The 21,033-nt window shown below is 32.5% G+C and overlaps 1 protein-coding gene across 2 annotated transcripts in view; it reads left to right on the top strand.

Moving 5' to 3' along the window:
- The window catches only part of Nrx-1 (Neurexin 1), a 763,150-nt gene that overhangs the window by 459,070 nt on the left and 283,047 nt on the right, over positions 1–21,033 (top strand). For both annotated transcript variants that reach the window (XM_035088915.1, XM_035088914.1), the window contains one exon: positions 20,528–20,671. In XM_035088915.1, coding sequence (XP_034944806.1) covers positions 20,528–20,671 — 144 coding nt within the window. The remainder of the gene's footprint in view (positions 1–20,527; positions 20,672–21,033) is intronic.

Genomic DNA, 21,033 nt, shown 5'->3' with positions numbered 1-21,033 from the left:
CTTAAGGATTGAGGTTAACGATCATTACTCAAGTTATTTTTTTGAGTTTTCCTAAGATTTCGTTAATAGAAAGGATTTCGAAGAATAGTTGAGGAAGTCATTCTTTAGATATTTTATTGCTTTTGGAAAACCCACGTGGCGAAAAGCCATAAAGCTCTAAAAAAATAGTACGTGACGTAAAAAGAGCGTTAAGCTTTTCCAAAAAGGGAAAAGACCATGCGAAGGGACTTGTGCGCGCCTGAAGCAAGGGACTTCTAATTATGTCACATTCGACTAAATAAATACGTAAGGTAGAGAGTAACATTGATGGTAATTTGCGAAGGGACTTGTGCGCGCCTGAAGCAAGGGACTTCTAATTATGTCACATTCGACTAAATAAATACGTAAGGTTTGATGCATCAGTCAGTTGTCGAAAAAGTAAGATCGAGATTAGATCGTCGTGGAACATCTCTTGAAATCATAAGTCTTGAGTATTGTATTGATAATACTTCAAAGTTTGTAAATTTTTGCATGAAGTTTATTTGATCGTCAAATTATTTTTAAATTGATATTTAAATTAATTCGCGAGAAAAAGTGAATAATTGCGCTGACTGGAACATCGACTAAGGACCAATTAATTGTAATTCATCTCGACCAGAGTAAAAGAAATCATCTGTTGGTAACGTTTAAATTGTTGTTATAATTTTTCAGTAATTTTCATTCAATAAAGTTTTGTTATTGTTTTTATATAAATCACACATTTTTACTTTCTCTATCGAAGATCCCCTCATCCCTGTCTATTGGTCGAAAGGCTAGGACTAAAAACAGGAACTTAAAGTCTCTAAGGTTAAGCATATGGTTTACATATTGACACCTTTAAAGAGCAAAATTACATAACAATTTTTGGGGGCTCGTCCGGGATTGCAATGATCTTCTATGGAGAAATAGTTTAAATGTCTGATAATTCTGGATCATCTAATAATAATAAAAAAGGTTATTCGTTGAGAAGTACCGGTGACCCACTATATCCTGAAGGTTTAGCTCCGCCTACTAGACCTAAAAGTTTCAAGTTTGTTGATTCGGGTATCGGTGATTTAACAAAAATATCAGAATCGAGTGAACTCGTTACATCTGACGAGAGTGATAATAGTGACGAAACGATAAATCAAACTCAAGCTCACGTAGAGACGGAAAATTTAGATATAAATATGACGGAACAAAGGAAAATGTCTGATAATCAAAATATATCTCTCAAAGACGCGTTAATATGCATTCCTATATTTACGGGCAAACCAGAAGAATTAATTGATTTTTCAAATTGTTGTGAGGAAGCAAAATGTATGTTACCAGAACAAGTAGAATCAAATCTCACTAAATTAATTTTTGGTAGTAAATTATCTCCTTCAGTTAAAGATGCATTAAATAAAATAACATATAGCACTGTAAATGAACTCTTAAGAGATCTTAAAAAAGTTTATGTTCCTTCTAAAACACTTTTTCAGTTGCAAGGTGAACTAGGAAGAATGTTTCAAAAAGATGATGAATTAGTAGTAGACTTTGTTAATAGATTACGGAAAAAAGCAAAAGAAATAGTAGAATGTTCCAAATCAAATAATCCGACTGCTACTCCGAATGAAATTCAAATCTATAAAGATGATACTGATAAAGCCGTAGCTCAATGTTTTGTTCAAAATTTAAGAAATGAAATAGATCAACGAATGTCTCGATGTGACAACGTCATTGAGGCCTTAGAAAAGGCAATAGAAATAGAAAGACGATTAATTGCGCGAAAAGAAATTCGTAAAGACCCAAATAGTATAAAAACTAAAGAAAATAAAAATGAAGATAAAAATAAACCTGTTAAATTTGTAACTAATAAACCAAATAACGATAAAGACAAAAGTTCAAATAATAATAGTCAAGAGAAACCAAAGATTATTTGTCATTCATGTAATAAACCTGGTCATATAAAGAAAAATTGTCGAGAGAAAGATAATAATAATTCAAGAGGAAATTGTCAGCTTTGTAATAAAACTGGACATACTGCTAAAAATTGTTTTAAAAATCCAAATAGAGTTTCATCAAACGTAAAATGTCAAATTTGTGAAAAAAATGGTCATATTGCTAAAACGTGTCGATTAATTAATCATTCGAATGAAAGTAATCAAAGTAAATCTTGTAAATTTTGTAAAAAATCTGGTCACGACATTTCCACTTGTTTCCGTCTTAAAGCTAAAAAATACGACGAACAGGAAAACTCGAATGTGTCTCGCCAGATGGGCGCGGGGTCAGAGGCACTTCAAAAGCGTCCAGTGACATTGACTTTCGAGGAGGAAACCGAAAACGAGTACTAATCATGAGCGTGAAATTAGAAAATTTAGACGATCTACCGTATATTATTGTAGGCAAAACAAATAAAAATAAAGATGTAATTATGATGATAGATTCAGGAGCTTCGCCGAACTTACTTAAATTTAGCTATGTAAATGATCCGACGGCAATTGATAAAAGTAAAATTGTTGAATTGCACGGTATTGCAAATGTACCAATAAAGACACTCGGAAGAATAAAAGTTAAATTATTTAATAAAGAGACTGTATGTCATGTAATTCCTGATACTTTAGGTATTCCGCATGCAGGTCTCGTAGGATCTCGATTTTTCGCAACTCATGGGGTAAAAATTGATTATAAAAATAAAGTAATGAAAGTAGATAATGTTAAAAACCCATTTAAAAAAGCTAATAGAGTCGAGGATGGAGTGATGTATATTCCCCCTCGTAGTGAGTCAACCTTTTTCGTAAAAGTTAAAAATAAAAATATTGTCGAAGGTTATGTCCCCAGATTAAAAGCGTGTAAAGGCGTATTTTTGGGAGACTGTTTAGTACGTGTTAATGATGGTCGTGCTTATATGCAAGTTTTTAATACGACTGAAAATGAAGTGGGATTGAAAATTCCTACTTTATTTATACAGTCAGTAGAGAATTTACATGATCCTAAAATCGATCAAGAAGACTGTTTGAACAGAAATTGTGAAATTGAAACTCAATCAGATTTTAATAAACTAAATTTTAAAGATTTTAATGTGGAAAAAATTTTGTCAATTGTTGAAAATTTTGAAAATGATAAAAGATTTAAAAAAATTATAAAGTTATTGAGATTAAGCCATTTAGGCGAAGAAGAAAGAAAACATGTTGAAAAATTTTTAAAAAAATATGCAGATCGGTTTCATATTCCAGATGAACCACTAGGGTCAACAGATGTATACAATCATAAAATACCGACTACTTCAGATATTCCTATAACAGTGAAACAATATCGTACACCTCAGTTTTTGAAGACAGAAATTGAAAAACAAATTAAGGAGGAACTCGACACAGGCATTATTGGGCCTTCTGAGTCTCCTTATAATAGTCCAGTTTGGATCGTGCCTAAGAAACCAGATTCGCAAGGTAATAAAAGATGGCGAGTCGTTATAGATTACAGAAAATTAAATGAAAGAACTATTACTGACGCTTATCCATTACCAAATATTACTGATATTCTTGATCAATTAGGAGGTTCAATGTATTTCTCTGTGTTTGATTTAGCTTCCGGATATCATCAGATTAAGATGGATCCAAAAGATAGCCATAAGACGGCGTTTTCAACTCCACAAGGACATTGGGAGTTTAAACGTATGCCGTTCGGGTTAAAAACGCACCAGCAACGTTCCAAAGGTTAATGGATACGGTTTTGACTGGGTTGCAAGGTATATCGATGTTTGTTTATTTAGATGATATTGTAGTTTTCGCGAAAAATTTGGATGAGCATGGAAAAAGAATTGATGATTTAATGCAACGTTTACGTAAAGCTAATTTGCAATTGCAACCAGATAAATGTGAATTTTTACGCAGTGAAGTAAATTATCTGGGTCATATTATTAGTAATAAAGGGTTAAAACCTGATCCATCAAAATTAGATGCGGTTAAAAAATTTCCGGTACCGAAAACGCAAAAAAATATTAGAGCTTTTCTGGGTTTAACTGGATATTACAGAAGATTTATTAAGAATTTTTCAAAAATTGCAAAACCATTAACGCGTTTATTAGAAAAGAATAGAGATTTTAAATGGTCTCAAGAAGCACAGAGTGCTTTCGAGATATTAAAGGAAACTTTATGTAGAGCTCCAGTATTACAATATCCAGATTTTTCGAAACTATTCATAATTACAACAGACGCTTCAGGCATTGCTGTTGGTGCAGTTTTATCTCAAGGGGAAATAGGTAAAGATAAACCTATTGCTTATTATTCCAGAGCGTTAAGAGGCGCTGAGTTGAAATATGATACATATGAAAAAGAAGCTTTGGCTATTGTTCAGGCTGTTAAAAATTTTAGGCCTTACATCTATGGGCATAAATTCACGTTAGTTACTGATCATAAACCATTGATCTGGTTTCAAGCTGCAAAAGAAGCAAACGCAAGAGTTCTTAAATGGCGTTTAAAATTAGCAGAATATGATTATGATGTTGTATATAAACCGGGAAAAATTAATTTGAACGCGGATGCATTGTCGCGAAATCCGGTAGAAGTTGTAAATGTTACTACTCGTGCTCAAGCAAAAGTAGAAAATGAAAAGAAAGATTGCTCCGATCTCGAATTGCGAATGAACAATAAAGTCAGTGATTTAAATGATTTATCAGAAAAATCGTCAAAGGAAAAAGAAAACGGCAATGTTACTCCCAAAAAGAAAAGGGGTAGGCCGCGAAAAGGAGTCGTAGACACGGATGGAGCTATGCTCAAGAAAAGAGGTAGGCCACCGAAAAAGGTGTTAGACTCTAAAGAACCTGATAATGTAAATACTCAAGGTATCTCTAGTGATGATGATACGAGATTTGCTGGTTCTGGAAATCCTCATGATTCTGACTCCGAGTCTGAAGTCGAGTCGGACAATGAATCGGATGATTCATTGGAGGATGTAGCTGTTGATAAACAAAAATTTAAGAAAATCAGGTCGAATATTATTTTATCGAAAGAATTATTTCAGTATAGAAAGGATAATTTAGTATATTTTGTTGATGAGAGTGGACATCCTTGTGATGAGGGCTCTAAGAAATTAAAAGACCTTAATAAAATGTCTATAATTAAAGCTCCTAGAGTAGGGAGTATTTATTCGTTCAAGGTTAATCGAAAAGTTCATTTTGCATGTATAATTCGTGAATCGAAAGGAGAATCTATAATTCGAGTAAAAAGTCATTTAGGACGATGTTTGGTCAATTTAAAAGTCATGTTAAAAGAAAAGAATATTAAAACAGTTTCAGTTGCTTATTCAAAGTATATAGAAAATATTCCTTGGGATGATGTTTTATCAATGATTAAAGAAATTTTTGAGAATGAAAATATAAAGGTAATTATTTGTTTAGGAACTATTAGTCACGTTCCTCCGGATGAACGTGATAAAATTTTTGCGGAAGCACACTCTTCACCCGTTGGTGGTCATAAAGGTGTGTCTAAAACATATAATAGATTAAAGCATAATTATTATTGGGAAAATTTAAAGGGCGACGTGCAACGTCGAATACAACAATGTTTAGATTGTCAATTAAAAAAATTAACTCGTGTTAAAAATAGGCAACCAATAATTATTACGGATACTCCAGGTACAGTGTTTGAGAAAATTGCAATGGACATAGTAGGTCCATTACCAGTTACATCACGAGGAAAAGAATATATTTTAACAATTCAGGATCAATTATCGAAGTATAGTGTCGCGATTCCACTTGAAAATATGACCGCGATTTCGGTTGCGGATGCATTTATTAAAAGATTTATTTGTGTATTTGGAGCACCGAAGGTTTTATTGACTGATCAAGGTCGTAATTTTATTAGTGCTTTTATGCAAAGAATAATGAAAAGATTTAAAATAAAAAAGTTGCAGACAACCGCGTTTAGGCCACAATCAAATGGTTCTCTAGAGAGATCCCACCATGTGTTGGGAGAATATTTAAAACAATTCGCACGTAAAGATGACGAATGGGACGAGTGGTTAGAATTAGCCATGTTCTCATATAATACGAGTGTTCATGAAGGTACGAAATTTACACCTTATGAACTTGTTTTTGGAAAAATAGCGCGCGTTCCGACGAATGAACCTCTGCATAACTTAGATCGTCTGCCAACGTATGAAAATTATATAACAGATTTAGTGGAAAGATTAATGAACATACGTAAATTAGCTTATGAAAATCTAGTAGATTCGAAAGAAACGTCAAAGAAATATTATGACAGAAAAATGAACCCTATGGAGTTACATATAGGAGATAATGTTTTCTTAGAAAAAGGACCAAAGCCAAGTAAATTAGGTGATCATTATGATGGGCCAATTGAAGTTTTAGAGATATCTCCAAATGGAAATGTCAAAATACTAATTAAGAATAAACCAAAAATAGTTCATTCTGATAGACTAAAAAAGTCGAAAATAACGATGTTCGAAGCTAAAGAACAATTGAAGAAGTCAAAAAAGCGAATAACCAAGGAGAAGGATCCAGATTATCGAAATTAATTTTTGTTGTTTTTTTTTCTTTTTCAGTAACAATGCAGGAATTCCAAATTTTGTTATTGTTGATTGTAGTTGGAGCAGTTCAAGCCCATATTGGGTATGATTGCGGTTCTAAGTCGTTAAATATGACAACGATATCTCTATTAGACATTGAGGAATGCAATGTTGAAGATGAACATGTACAAATAGCAAATGTAAACCTTTTCTTACTGCAAATCAATGAATATGATCATGTTGAAATAAAACAATGTAAAGTTGAAATAAGTAGAACGGTGCATTATTGTGGAATGCATTCTCATGTTTCGGTTGTCGATAACGCGTACATGGATTATGTCCATTCCATGTCAAGGGAAGCATGTCAGATAGCGCACGATCATGGCACGCTTCGAATCGCTAACGCAGTAATAGATGGTTTACTATTAAATACGACTACAATTAGAAGCATCACCTTAGCAGGCTCATCGACTCAGAATGGAGCTTGTTCAGGTGCACAGTACTCAGATCCATACGGTACATGGAATTCTGTAGTAGTAATGGGCACTGTTCGTATTAGTTTACGATCGGCCATAGCCCGAGTAAAAACGGATTCCAATCAAATTTATTTGCCGTCCGGTTTTAAATGTAATTTAAATTCGGGAACATGTGTAGATCCCGAAGGAGGACATACCTTCTGGGATCAATTACCGCGTAGATATTGTTCTATGACAACATATTCAACGTTATATAGAGGATTAGCTCAAAGATTAGAAACTAAAAAGGAAACGATTTATACAGTTCAGTCAAAAGATACTACATTCTCATTATCTGTAATTGGAGCTGAAGACTCATGTGGTCTCAAATTATTAAAGACAGAGCATCCAAAACTTTTCATAGTTATTGGAACTTCACTCGGTCAAGTAGAAGCAACTAAAGCAGTCAACACAACAACTGATAACATGGACATTTTCCTTTATATTAATACTAAATTTATTTATGTTGAAAGACACATTAGACGTCAGCTCCAAACATTATATCATGATGTAATGATGCATAGGTGTAAGCTAGAGAAGGAGATTCTACAGAACAGCCTGGCTATTGCATCAACTCAGCCCGATGAATTCGCCTACAGATTCATGAAAGGACCTGGATTGATGGCAATTTTGGCTGGAGAAGTTATTCATATTGTACAATGTGTTCCAGTTGAAGTAAAGATTCAGCATACAGAAATTTGTTATAATAGAATACCAATATTAAGAAACAATCGAAGTTTTTTCTTATCACCAAAAACTCATATAATCACAAATCATGCAGCACAAATTCCCTGCAATTCGCCATTATTACAATTTTATAGAATTGGACAGACATGGTATAAGTTCATGCCAAAACCTGTCGAAACAGCACCGCCGATGAGTCTAAAACCAGACTCGAAAATTACTTGGGAATATAAAAACCCCGTTCATTTGGCGAGTAGCGGAATTTATACGTCCGAGGATTTGGAAACCATGAGGAATCGAATAATGTTCACCATGGAACAAGCAGCAGTATTAGAGACAGTTGCGGGAAAGGCAACCAGAGGATCTATATCAAATAAGCCATCAATTTATAATATGTTGGATGAAGAATCGTTGGAAAAATTAGCTAAGAATGCCTGGGAGAAGACCTGGGGAAGATTTGTCAGATTTGGGACTATCAGCGCAGGGTTCATTGGCGTGTTTATGGTTCTGAAAATATGTAAACTGATAATAGATACCATTGTACATGGTTACACACTTCATAGCGTGTACGGATGGTCATTAAAATTAATAGGAGCCCTCTGGGACTCAATAACATATTTATTGGTTCATTTAGCAAAAGATAATTCAGATAAATATTCTTCACCAAATGTAAGGATGTCGGATATAAATGTTGAACGTGGAGAAGATGTTACAACAGCTGAAGCTAGTTCTCCATTATATCCAGATATAGAAAATCAAAGAACAGAAATAACAACTCGAGTATTTGTCAAGTGAATAACTTTCCGCAAAATTGGCCTACTCAACTTCAATTAACTTGCAGAAGGATGACAAGGGAACCACCAGTGAGCTGCCAAAAGGTTCTCGAAAGGGTTTTAAACCAGTTATAAAATAGGTTATCATTGTCAACCAACAGTTAGAGAGTAATTTCAAATAACTAACCATGTATGAATTGAGTGTTACTAATCCTATTGTAAAAGTTTAATTTTAAAAAGGAAAAACGTCGTACTCGATCAAATTTTGTCACTCGCACTTCCGTCTAACACGGGGGGTGTAATGTCTAAATGTATTTTTAATTATTTCATATAATTATTTAAAATATATTTTAAGAAAAGCTAAAAATGAATAGCGATAAACTTAAGGATTGAGGTTAACGATTATTACTCAAGTTATTTTTTTGAGTTTTCCTAAGATTTCGTTAAAATAGAAAGGATTTCGAAGAATAGTTGAGGAAGTCATTTTTTAGATATTTTATTGCTTTTGGAAAACCCACGTGGCGAAAAGCCATAAAACTCTAAAAAAAGAGTACGTGACGTAAGAAGAGCGTTAAGCTTTTCCAAAAAGGGAAAAGACCATGCGAAGGGACTTGTGCGCTCCTGAAGCAAGGGACTTCTAATTATGTCACATTCGACTAAATAAATACGTAAGGTAGAGAGTAACATTGATGGTAATTTGCGAAGGGACTTGTGCGCGCCTGAAGCAAGGGACTTCTAATTATGTCACATTCGACTAAATAAATACGTAAGGTTTGATGCATCAGTCAGTTGTCGAAAAAGTAAGATCGAGATCAGATCGTCGTGGAACATCTCTTGAAATCATAAGTCTTGAGTATTGTATTGATAATACTTCAAAGTTTGTAAATTTTTGCATGAAGTTTATTTGATCGTCAAATTATTTTTAAATTGATATTTAAATTAATTCGCGAGAAAAAGTGAATAATTGCGCTGACTGGAACATCGACTAAGGACCAATTAATTGTAATTCATCTCGACCAGAGTAAAAGAAATCATCTGTTGGTAACGTTTAAATTGTTGTTATAATTTTTCAGTAATTTTCATTCAATAAAGTTTTGTTATTGTTTTTATATAAATCACACATTTTTACTTTCTCTATCGAAGATCCCCTCATCCCTGTCTATTGGTCGAAAGGCTAGGACTAAAAACAGGAACTTAAAGTCTCTAAGGTTAAGCATATGGTTTACATATTGACACCTTTAAAGAGCAAAATTACATAACACTTAACTTTTAATATAAAAATATGAATTAAATAAATAGTGATCATGTAAATATAAGTAAAAGTATCTTACTTTTGAATATTTTACTATTATTATTATTTCCATAAAAATAACTGAGTAAAAGGATCATAAACCTCAAATTTCAATATACAGAAATATATAGAATATATAGTAATCATCGAGATATAAGTAAATGTTTTATAATTATCATTCCTATTGAAAATTACAACATAGTTAAAGATGAATGTATTAGATTACATCTTTTCTATCTCATATAAAAATCTTACACCTGCCGCAACAGCAGGGTTACATAATAGGGGATATTAGTAAAAATTAGAGATAAATTTTGAAAAATTTGATGAAACTGCTAAAATAACGATGCCATTAAGTGATGAAGGTTGGTAACGGTTATCGCTTGGCGATCGTTAGCGACAAAAATTTCTCAAAAATTCAAAAATTGAAATTTTTTTATCCCCGACAACAGCAGTGCTGCCTAGATCGGTAACAATTACCGACTGCAGATTGGTACAGCGCCAATTTTAAAAAATTCAAATTTCAATTTTCTACCCGCCACAATAGCAGCGCCACCCAGATCGGTAGCAATTACCGACTGCAGGCAAGAACAACACCATCTAGCGAAAAAATCGGCAACTACATCCATAGTCGGTAAATTGCCGACCCGTTGGGTAACTCACCGATCAGGGTCGTTTGGTCGGTATGGTAGGATAGGCTAGAACCCTCCTCATTATTCTTCTCACTACAAACTAGTAGGAAAGTCATCTAAGATCACAGAATTAGAAAAGCCAAATCGCTTTAAATGTAGAAAATTCTGCAGTTTCAAACGCACATGAATAAAATTGAGTCAAATATTTTTTATGTCAATTCATTAAATCCGATGAAAATAACGAAAGGTACAATGATTAATGATATATATTTTCGAAGTGCAAACCGTTAGATTGTGCATAAAAATTAATTTTATTTTTAAAATTGTAAAAAACTGTGTCCAACATATCGTTCGTAATGTCGCGAACCACTTTCTAGATGGCCGCGATCAGTTCTTCTACTGTGCTGGGATTTTTAGCGTAACAAGAATAAATCACAAGCGTTTCGGTCCGGTGAGTACGGAGGCCATTCTAGTCTACCTTGAATAAATCTAGGGTCCCTTAGACCGATTACTCGAGTTCCATATACGCGATTAATAGCTTCAAATACCTCATGAGTCCGGTGCGGCGTCGCTCCATCTTGCATAAAGTAAAAATTTTTAACCAGTCCCCTCTTCTTTGCGTAAGGGAAGAATTTCGTTTCCAAAAGCTGTTAGTAACTCTCTCCTGTTACTGTGGATGCAAAGAATTGCAAATAAATCTCTTTTACTGAAATCGCTGCCCATGCAGTTACTTTCTGTGGAGGAAAAGACTTCGCTAGCGATATATTGGGATTCTCCGTTCTCCAAAACCGATAATTTTATTTGTTTATCCATTCATCTAAAAATGGGCTTCATCGGAAAAATAATCATTTTCTCATTAAGTTCTTCGGCTTCAAACATTTTCGTAATAGTCTTACAAAATTCGATGCGTTTCGTCATGTCATGTTCAGTTAACAATTGATGAGTGCTTATTTTATACGGATAAAACTTTAAAAAAAAATTCCAAAATGTTGTGTAATAATAATTTGGTTATTTTTAATACTTGAGCAGCTTTCCGAATCGAATCATTTGGATTTTGTTTGAAATAATTCTCAATTTGGTTGATCTTCTTTGGTGTAGTCACCGTAACAGATGGGCCTGGTATCTCGCGTCTACGGTCCTGGAGTGTACCATACTTCACGATGTTATCGATTATTCTACAAAAATTAACGTAAAATTACTTCAATACAGTTTAATTGAATTGAAGCACAAGTTGTGTGATACATGAATATGAATAAATATTACATTCTTACCTTTTCAGAATGTTTTCGCTGGCAACTCTACGGGTTCCAAACTTAGTACGAAACCTTCTATACGCATTACTATGAATTATTTCCCTCGAGAAAAAGCACTCAATAAGATCTACTTTTTCTTTCGTGGTAAGCTCACTTATTTTAACGCGTGCGTACTTGCTTCAACCACGGCTGAAATGAAACTGCTGGGCCACAGGTATGCGCCTTAGAAAAAGAGACCCCTAATTGAAATCATGGAGGGAAGGGACACCTATTTAGTTTCAGCAACTTCCTATTGGACACCCTGTAGAAAAATAATGATGAAATACGTTTTGTTGTACAGCATTATGATTGATGTACTTTACCAAGTGAAAGTTCAATACATATTACAGGTGGATTTACAGACAGATAAAAGCGCTACCTTAAACAAGTATATACTTTCAACAACGTTTGCACGTTTTCCATTTAAAGAAGTGGGATATGAATTAAACGAAATTGAAATTGATTAGAGCAAAATTTTATTGGTATAACAACACTTATGGAAGGATTTCCATCATTTACGCTAGAGCAAGAATATTTTACAGAAAAGAGTGGAATGGTACTCGATAAAACGAATTTATGTGATTTTAATGGTAGTTTTGACATTATTATCCAGTGTTAGCCGACGTATCATAACTATTGTACATTTACCGTGATTCAATGTTTTGTACAATCCGCAATCCAAGGTGTACAATAATGCTTGAAAGTACGATAATTGTGAATGCCGAGCTATTTGTTAAAGGAATAATGATTTCAAAATATTCGGAACTATACGGATTTTGCTACCATACATTAAGGTTATCGATAATAAATCTTTAACAGCTGATACAAGAGTTATTGATAAACACGCAGAATCATTTGGACTCAGAACAAAAAAAATAGTGTCTCAAGTAGGTCAAACATCAATTAAACAGTCTGTTAATGAAACAGACGAAGAATCTAACAATGCGTGCATTTATGGTAGAACATAATTAACTTCCCAGTGGGAAGTTATAGTAATGGGTCCGATTTTGCGAATCGCTAATTTTGACATATCTTCACGTTTTAAGGTCCCCAGAGTTGAATACGATAGTTTTTACGTGGACGTCTGTGTGTGTGTATGTACGTATGTGCGTATGTTCGTATGTTCGTTCGGAATTATTTTTCGCCTCGATTATCTTGAGAACAAAAAATGATATCGACGTGAGACTAACTGCATTCGACGCGTAATTACGTAACTTAGAACTGAAAAAGTTTTCAGGAAAATCGGTCCAGCCATTTTTTATGCAGAATCAAAAAACTGAAAAAATAGTGAACTACCTAAATTCTGCAATTTATAAATTATACCATTTTTTAGATGAAATTTCGACATCCTTTGAAGAATATGAATATCAAATGTTTAGAATAATTGTACAGAAATATGATGACAGTATTTCATAGGAAAAAAAAAATTTTTAAAAAACGAAATCAGCAATAAAAAAATTTTAAACTTGTGTTGGGATGGAGAAAATAGTGTTGAGGATGATAAAATAGTCAATGATCATTGTTAATAATAAGAAATTGTGTTTATTAATTGTGTTCATAAATTAATAAATAAGTAAGTAACAAAATAACAATAAAAGAAAATAGAAAAAAATTAATCAATAAGCGAATAAAAATTAATAAAAAAAAAGAAATAAATTAAGTAACAAATATATTATTCAATAAATGACTGAATCAATACAAAAATAAATTCATCAGCTGATAAAGAATGAAAGAAAAGAATTGACCATTATTAGAAGATAAAATAAAAATAATAATTTACACTCACTTTGAAAAATATGAATATCAAATGTTTAGAATAATTGTACAGAAATATGATGACAGTATTTCATAGGAAAAAAAAAATTTTTAAAAAACGAAATCAGCAATAAAAAAATTTTAAACTTGTGTTGGGATGAAGAAAATAGCGCTGAGGATAATAGAATAGTCAATGATTATTGTTAATAGTAAGAAATTGTGTTCATAACGATTGAACATTGTTAATAACAAATGATTATCGATCATAATAATATTTGTATAAAAAATTTTTTAATTGTTATAAACAATGAAAATGGAGATCTATGCAATATATTTTAATTCTTCTAACGCGTAGGTTTTTCTTTTGCTAAAAAAAAGTTACCAACCGTACGACATGAATGAAAATTTATTCTTTTTGTTTATAACAATTAAATCTGTTATAAACAATGAAAATAGAGATCTATGCAATATATTTGAATTCTTTTAACGCGCAATTTTTTCTTTTGCTAAAAGTTAATAATAAATAAATTCGAAAGCCTATTCTAGAATGAATCGACAGTTTCTACGTGGACGTCTGTGTGTGCGTATGTGCATATGTGCGTACGTACGTTCGGAATTATTTTTCGCCTCGATTATCTCGGGAACAAAAAATGATATCGATGTAGGACCAATTGCATTCGACGCGTAATTGCGTAACTTAGAACTGAAAAAGTTTTCAGGAAAATCGGTAAAGCCATTTTTTTGGGAGAATCAAAAAACTGGAAAAAAAGGAAATTACTTGAATTTTGCAATTTATAAATTATACCATTTTTTAGACAAAATTTCAAGATCATTGCAGAAATATGAATATTAAATGATTGGAATACTTGTATGGATATATGATGACAATATTTCATCGAAAAAAAAAAATTGGTGTGAGGCTATTCGGAGCGCCCACACGAGGAACTTTCCGTTAGACGATTTCGATTACAAATTGGCTTTCCTGAAATTTATGAACATTATCGTACAATAGGTATCAGCAACAATGTTCATTTGTAAGTCAAACTTGTTTAAGCTTTACGCTACCTAGTGACAATCGACACCAAAAATTCAAAAACATTTTGGAAATTACCAGAAAATGTTTAAAAAATAATGTACTATGAAATAGTCGTTATCGATTTCGTCATAAAAATAATTGTTTTGAAGACATTATGATATTTCATTTTTTTTTATATGAATTCCACACGTTAAAATGTCGAAATATGTTGAAATCCAGAAATTGTGAAATCAAACGATCATAATAATTTTCTCATACCAAATTAAAATAATCATAGTAAACTGTGCGAAATTATTAATAAAAAAGTTTTTTCAATTTTTAGGACCAACCGTTTTTTTGTTCGTACAATACCTCCCTTTTTTGGGACCTTTATTCTTGAATAACTTTGAAATGGTAGGTCCCCTGAGAAAAAACATAGGATATAAAATATTCGCAAGAAAATTCTCTACAAAAAAGTACTTTAGTTTTTTGTTGTAGGACCAACCGTTCTCGAGATATAAGTTTGAAACCTTCGCCAGTTTTGTATTGTAATTCTTTTTTTGCCCATAAAAAAAAACTAATCGACCAATTTTATTAAAAATCTTTTCATCTGTTCTTTGTCACATTTTTTATCGAATGCAATTGATCCGAAGTGAATATCTTAATTAGTTTTTGAGAAACCGTGAAAGAAAGAAATAACTTGCAACCCGAACGCACATACGTACATACATACATCTTCTTAAAAACTATCGATATGAACTCCTCACATGTTAAAACATCGAGATCTGTCAAAATTCCAGCGTCGCCAAATCGGACCATTACAATAACTTCCTAATGGGAAGTTAAAAAAAAAACAGCAATAAAAGAATTTTAAACTCGTGTCAGGATTGAGAAAACAGCATTAAAGACGCTATAATAGTCAATAATAATTGTCAATAATATGGAATTGTGTTCATGACAATTGAACATTGTTACTAACAAGTGATTATTGATCATAGTAATATTTGTATAATAAGTTTTAAATTGTTATAAACAATAAAAATAGGAACCCTTTCTATATATATGAGTACTTTTAACGCATAATTTTTTCGTTTACTAAAAAAATGTAACCAACCGTATGCCATAAATGAAAACATACTTTTTTAGTGTATAACAATGAAATTCGTTGTAAATAATGAAAAAAAGAATCTATGAGGTACATTCGAATTCTTCTAACGCACAATTTTTTCTTTTACTGAAATAAAGTAACTAACCATATCAAATGAATAAAAACAGACTCATTTCGTTTATGACAATTCCATTTGTTATAAAAACTGGAAACGGGTTCTATTCAAATTGTTTTTTTTTTTTCCACTGGGAAGTTGGTCGTGTGGACCTTTCGGGTCGCACCCAGACCACTGCAGAGCATTGATATTTTATCATTTTTAGTGATGAATCACTTATCTAATTTGCTAAGAAATCATTAAGTAGACTCTAAGATACTCCAAAAAGTGCAATTAAAGCCTACAAAAGCCAAGGCCATCGTTTCAAAAGTTATCGGAGACTCACAAGAATGGTTTTGTGTAGGAAACTTAAACGTACAAAATGCAGCATTCTAATAGACGAATCTACAGACGTGTCTGCTGCGAAGATATGATGTATTGTAGTCAGGTAATTTTTTTCTATTTTTTAATCAGTAATTTGTTTTTGCTTTCGAGTCTTCAATTGAAATATATTCGTTAAAGTAGATTTTATGATGCTGACGAAGGTCACATGAAGAGCAGATTTTGGAAACTCCATCAAATGTTCCAAGAAGACATGAATATTGAAACAACTTTATCAAAAAAAAAATTGTTCTGAAGCCACTGGCTCAGTCATCAAACAATTACTGTTGAATCAGCTATAGCTGAACATATCTTTGATTCTGTTAAAAATTCTTTTGATAAATTTGACATAAGTTTTTCGAATGTTATCCTTTTGCTTCTGATGAGTGTAATACAATGATGAGTGCTCACGATTCGGTGGCAACTAGATTTCATGGAATTTGTCGAGGAATAACAATCATAAAATGTATTAGGAGACACGTTTACTTCAGTAGTGTCTCGCGCACCAAGTTTAAACGGCGGCGACGAAGGCACTACCATGTCTTCATTATGCTTGAATCACAGTCTGCTGAGGTTATGCACTTTAAAATTGCAATATCTTTATAATAATGACTTATACATGCCAGAAAAACTTCGGAGCACCTCATTAATTTACTTCAGAAATAGATTAGAGATGCTATTGTCTTTCGGTATTAATTATTCTAAATAATTAATAATTGGCCCCTATACACAAGATTTAAAAAAAAACAGAATTATTTTTCTCAAATATGCAATTTTTTTAGGAAGTTGGTACTATTGTGGGGTTGCTATAGTGTAGTAAAAAATTAAGTTGGGTAACAAAATATACAGAGGCGCAAATAACTGAGGCGCTAATTATGAAATAACTTAAATATCATGATGTTATTCTACTTACAATGATAAATAATAGTATAACGTTATAGATATCAATTAATTAATAATAAATAAAGATGAAATTATGATCGAGATAATGATATAAGGGGAATTAATGATCAATCATTTGGTAACATGAATGAAAATAACATCAGTCTTCGGTTATTTCTGTATAATCGATGACTTATAGACGAATGCTCATATCTTGAGAACGGTAAGAGATAGAGCAAAAATAATAAAATGTTGGGGCAGTTTTTAACCAAGATATATCATATTTTTTCTACAAAATAATCATGAAAATCATTCAACAAAGCAAGCAGATAAATTTACTTTTCGCCCATCCAACTATTGCCTCTCGTCAGTCTAACGCGCTCTCGTGGCTTACGTTCACAGTGCCGAGTAACACGCTACTCTATACTGAAAAGTTTTTTTGGGACGTCACGACGCAATGTTTAATTGTGAATATCTCGATAACTAATCAAAATTACGGAATAATTTTTGATATACAATTAATAATGACTGTTAGCTTTCATTTAAATCCGAAATCCGTTTTATTCAGTGAGTACTTATCGAGATTCAGTATAGGCCACGCACCTAATTTCGTTTTCCGCACATTTAAATTCGATTCCCAGCTTTTTTTTGTCGGTTCTATCTAAATGCCATTTGACGCAAACCTCTCTTCCGTGGCCAAGATTTTTCTACAATATCTATCGGCATACTCCTAAAGTGTGAATTAAGCGAATAAATGATTTATATCTTTCGTACGTTAATAGCCATAAAAAATAGAAATAATATAATTTACTTATGGATTATTCTTAAATATAAATTACGTAGAACATAAGTTGATCAAATTGTTAAATATGAATAATGATGTTTATTTAAGAATTTGTTGTAAACATTAAATAACACAATATACGCGGTAAATTCGAATTTGTTTGACGGGACATTTTCTCTTTCATTTATAAAACGTTACTAGTCATGTAGAATAAATGTAATTTAACATGTTCTCCATAACGTTTGTATCTGTTCTAAATGAGCATAAATTGAATCTTATATTAGAATTCGAATTTTTACGGTTTTTCATTAATATACACAATTTTTTTTTATTTATAGTTTTCTATTTCATCATAAAGTATTACGTATCTGGAATCAGGTCATTCAAATGACGAAATTGTTATTCAAAACTTTACTCAATCAATCGATTCTTATGCAACGTAATTATGTCACATTAATTATTTACAATTGTTGAGAAAATCTCAACTTTGTGAATTAACCTACCCGTTTAAGGATAAGGATGATTGTGCCGGAACAGAGCAAACGGAAGTCAGATTCTATAAAAAATAAAGTATCTTTATTTGAAGTACTAACAGGTACACTAAGTATACTGACAAACTTGAGTTGTTAACTAGGAAGACTGAATGTCGCTCAAAATCACTGAATGTCTATTTTTAATTCTTGAATCTGAATTGAATGTCCAAAAAACTACTCAACTTGGTGTGTTCGGTATTATTGACCTCCCACACGAGCTCAGCACGCTTCTCAAGTTGAGCAAGAATGTGATTGTGCACGTGGCGTTAGCCTATCAATGCAATGCAAATGAATCTTGATGAACTGTCTTGAATTACACTGAAAAATCTTAAAATATTTCTTGATTCTAGTTTTAGCATGAAGCTTGAATGGCTCTGATGATTTTCAATAGCACTAGTACTGATGATTGACTCAAACTTGTAAGATTTGTTAAGAATGAATAAGAATAGCGTGTACACGTGAACGAGAACAGTGAAAGAATGGCGACAGGAACTTCATTAGTCAACAGGGACACTGAAAATTAGTCAAATGATTGACTAAATTAACAATTATTGATTGTTTGGTCGATGGGTTATCGACCCAGTCCCAAGATGGCCGCCGAAGTTTCTGTCAGCTGGCAAATTCAAACTGAGAATTAATTAATTCTCATTAACAATGAACAAGAGATTCTTCCAATTGGCTGAAAAAATAAATGGTTTCTAATTTTCGTCGATTAATTCTTTCAGATTATTACTGTTAATAATGTTACTCGTCGAACAGCATTTACGCGAACGAAGTCGCGAGAATAATCCAGTATCCAGCAGTTTTGGTAGGATACATCATACACTGGAAAAAAATTCTGAATAAGATTTATCCTAGCTAATTTTTACAATTATTTTGATCATACATTCGAACTTCAATTTCTCACAGAGCAATTTAAAAATATCGGACTTTCAAGCAATAGTGACGTGACGCCCTTTTTTTTACAGATATCGCAACCAATAACATCAAATCAATTAATTTTTAAGTACGGTTCGATAAAATTATGATCACTTCTAAACAACTTATTAAATGTTTTTTTTTCTAACTTTTATATAAATAATTTGAAAGGATTTTTCTATAATCAAACACATGCATATGCATTCATATTAGGAATGTGATGAATGAATATCAACATTTCGAATGTGTTGATAGATTTACGGTAGTCATATTGTTTTATATCATCATAAGTACTTTTACTTATCCATATTGACTTGAATAATCTCTTTCTTACTCTGGCACAGAGTCCTTTATCTCTAGCGTTTTCTGAGCATTTATCTGATGACAGGCTGCTTTCTCTTGATTGCTCCTCACTGTTGACTTCTATTTCATCTTCTGTAAGGCAATTACAGAGATGTAAGGCCACGATTATCAACCAATTTGTGCAATGTATTGAATGTAAGTGCTTATATCATTCTAGTTGTACTAGAGGTACATCTATTCTTTTTACTGTTGGATTTTTCCCTAACTGGGACCCTGAACAACTACTTAAATCTCCTATAACTCCAGACGCTCTAACTGCTAGTACTACCGCAAATGACGTTGTTCCTGTTGACCTAATTACGAAGTTGTCTGAGAAAGGGTTCACCAATTTAAGGCAAAATATTTGTTCTGGGAATAAAAAGCTCTCTAATAAGCTTTCTACTAAGATTTTTAAGGTCAAAGTTTCTGTCGACACATTGATTCTTCAGATTGATACTGTCTTATCTAGAGTAGATGACAACTCCAAGAAATTGCGGCTCATCAATTGAAAATGACTTATGCAAAAGAGGATATCAAGGTCAATAAAAATAGCCTCTTAAGCTGCCCTTCACTAAAGAGTAGGTTTCGATCTCTATTACACATTGTGTAACTTTATTTTAGTGAAAAAAATTTACGCGTTACAAGAACTTAAATATGTTGCATAGACCCCTTTTTAATAGTTTATAAAGAATTTAATCGTTGGAAACAATTTATATAAAGATAAAGTAGCCTGTGACCTTCCTGACGACGTCTTCTACGTGTGTGCAAAATTTAGTCGCACTCGGATAAGCCGTTTCGGAGATAAGCGTGGACAGATAGACAGACACCAGGAATTTATATAGTAGTATAGATAAATGAACATATAAATATCAAAGAGTCGATGGTATCTTTTTTTCGTTAACATGTTGTCCAAAGATAAATTTTTGCAATGTTTTGGAAATGGAAATTATTATAATATTAATAAATTTCAAATGTATAATTTGATGCTTGGATCTTGAAAAATGATATTCATTTAATTCAGGTGCTGTCAGACCAGCTTGTCATATTCAATCGTTGCATTGTTCATCACAACCATGTATGCATGGAGGAACATGTATCGACGGATGGAATAGATTTTACTGTGATTGTACTGCAACTTCCTATATCGGACCGATCTGCGGCAAAGGTAAGTTATTTCCAGTGTACGGCATTTAATTAAGAACTATTGTTTATTTACCTATAGGGAGATTGTTACAATGTAAGTAAACAAAAATTCATGAATAAAATTAAAAGCGATGAGGAAAGAGTCCCAGAGTTGGGAAAAAACAAATGATGAATGAGTTACGACAGGATGTGGTCTGAATGTACATGAAAGCGTTTGAATTGGAGTAATGAGCTGTTCTATCATACCTCGGCTGTCCCCAGAACAATTTCTTTTTTCTAGCCAAATATAATCGCGTAAAAGCTACCTTTCTTGTGACATTGAGATACGTTTTTAAATTCAAAAAGTACATTGAGATGCGCTGACGTTGCACACTGATAAGAACG

The sequence above is a fragment of the Chelonus insularis genome, unplaced genomic scaffold (assembly GCF_013357705.1).
Source record: "Chelonus insularis isolate UGA/USDA-ARS -01 unplaced genomic scaffold, ASM1335770v1 contig_56_pilon, whole genome shotgun sequence".
In the NCBI taxonomy this organism is placed as follows: Eukaryota; Metazoa; Arthropoda; class Insecta; order Hymenoptera; family Braconidae; genus Chelonus; species Chelonus insularis.
Note: the sequence above shows the minus strand (reverse complement) of the source record. Positions and strands in the feature narration are given on the sequence as shown.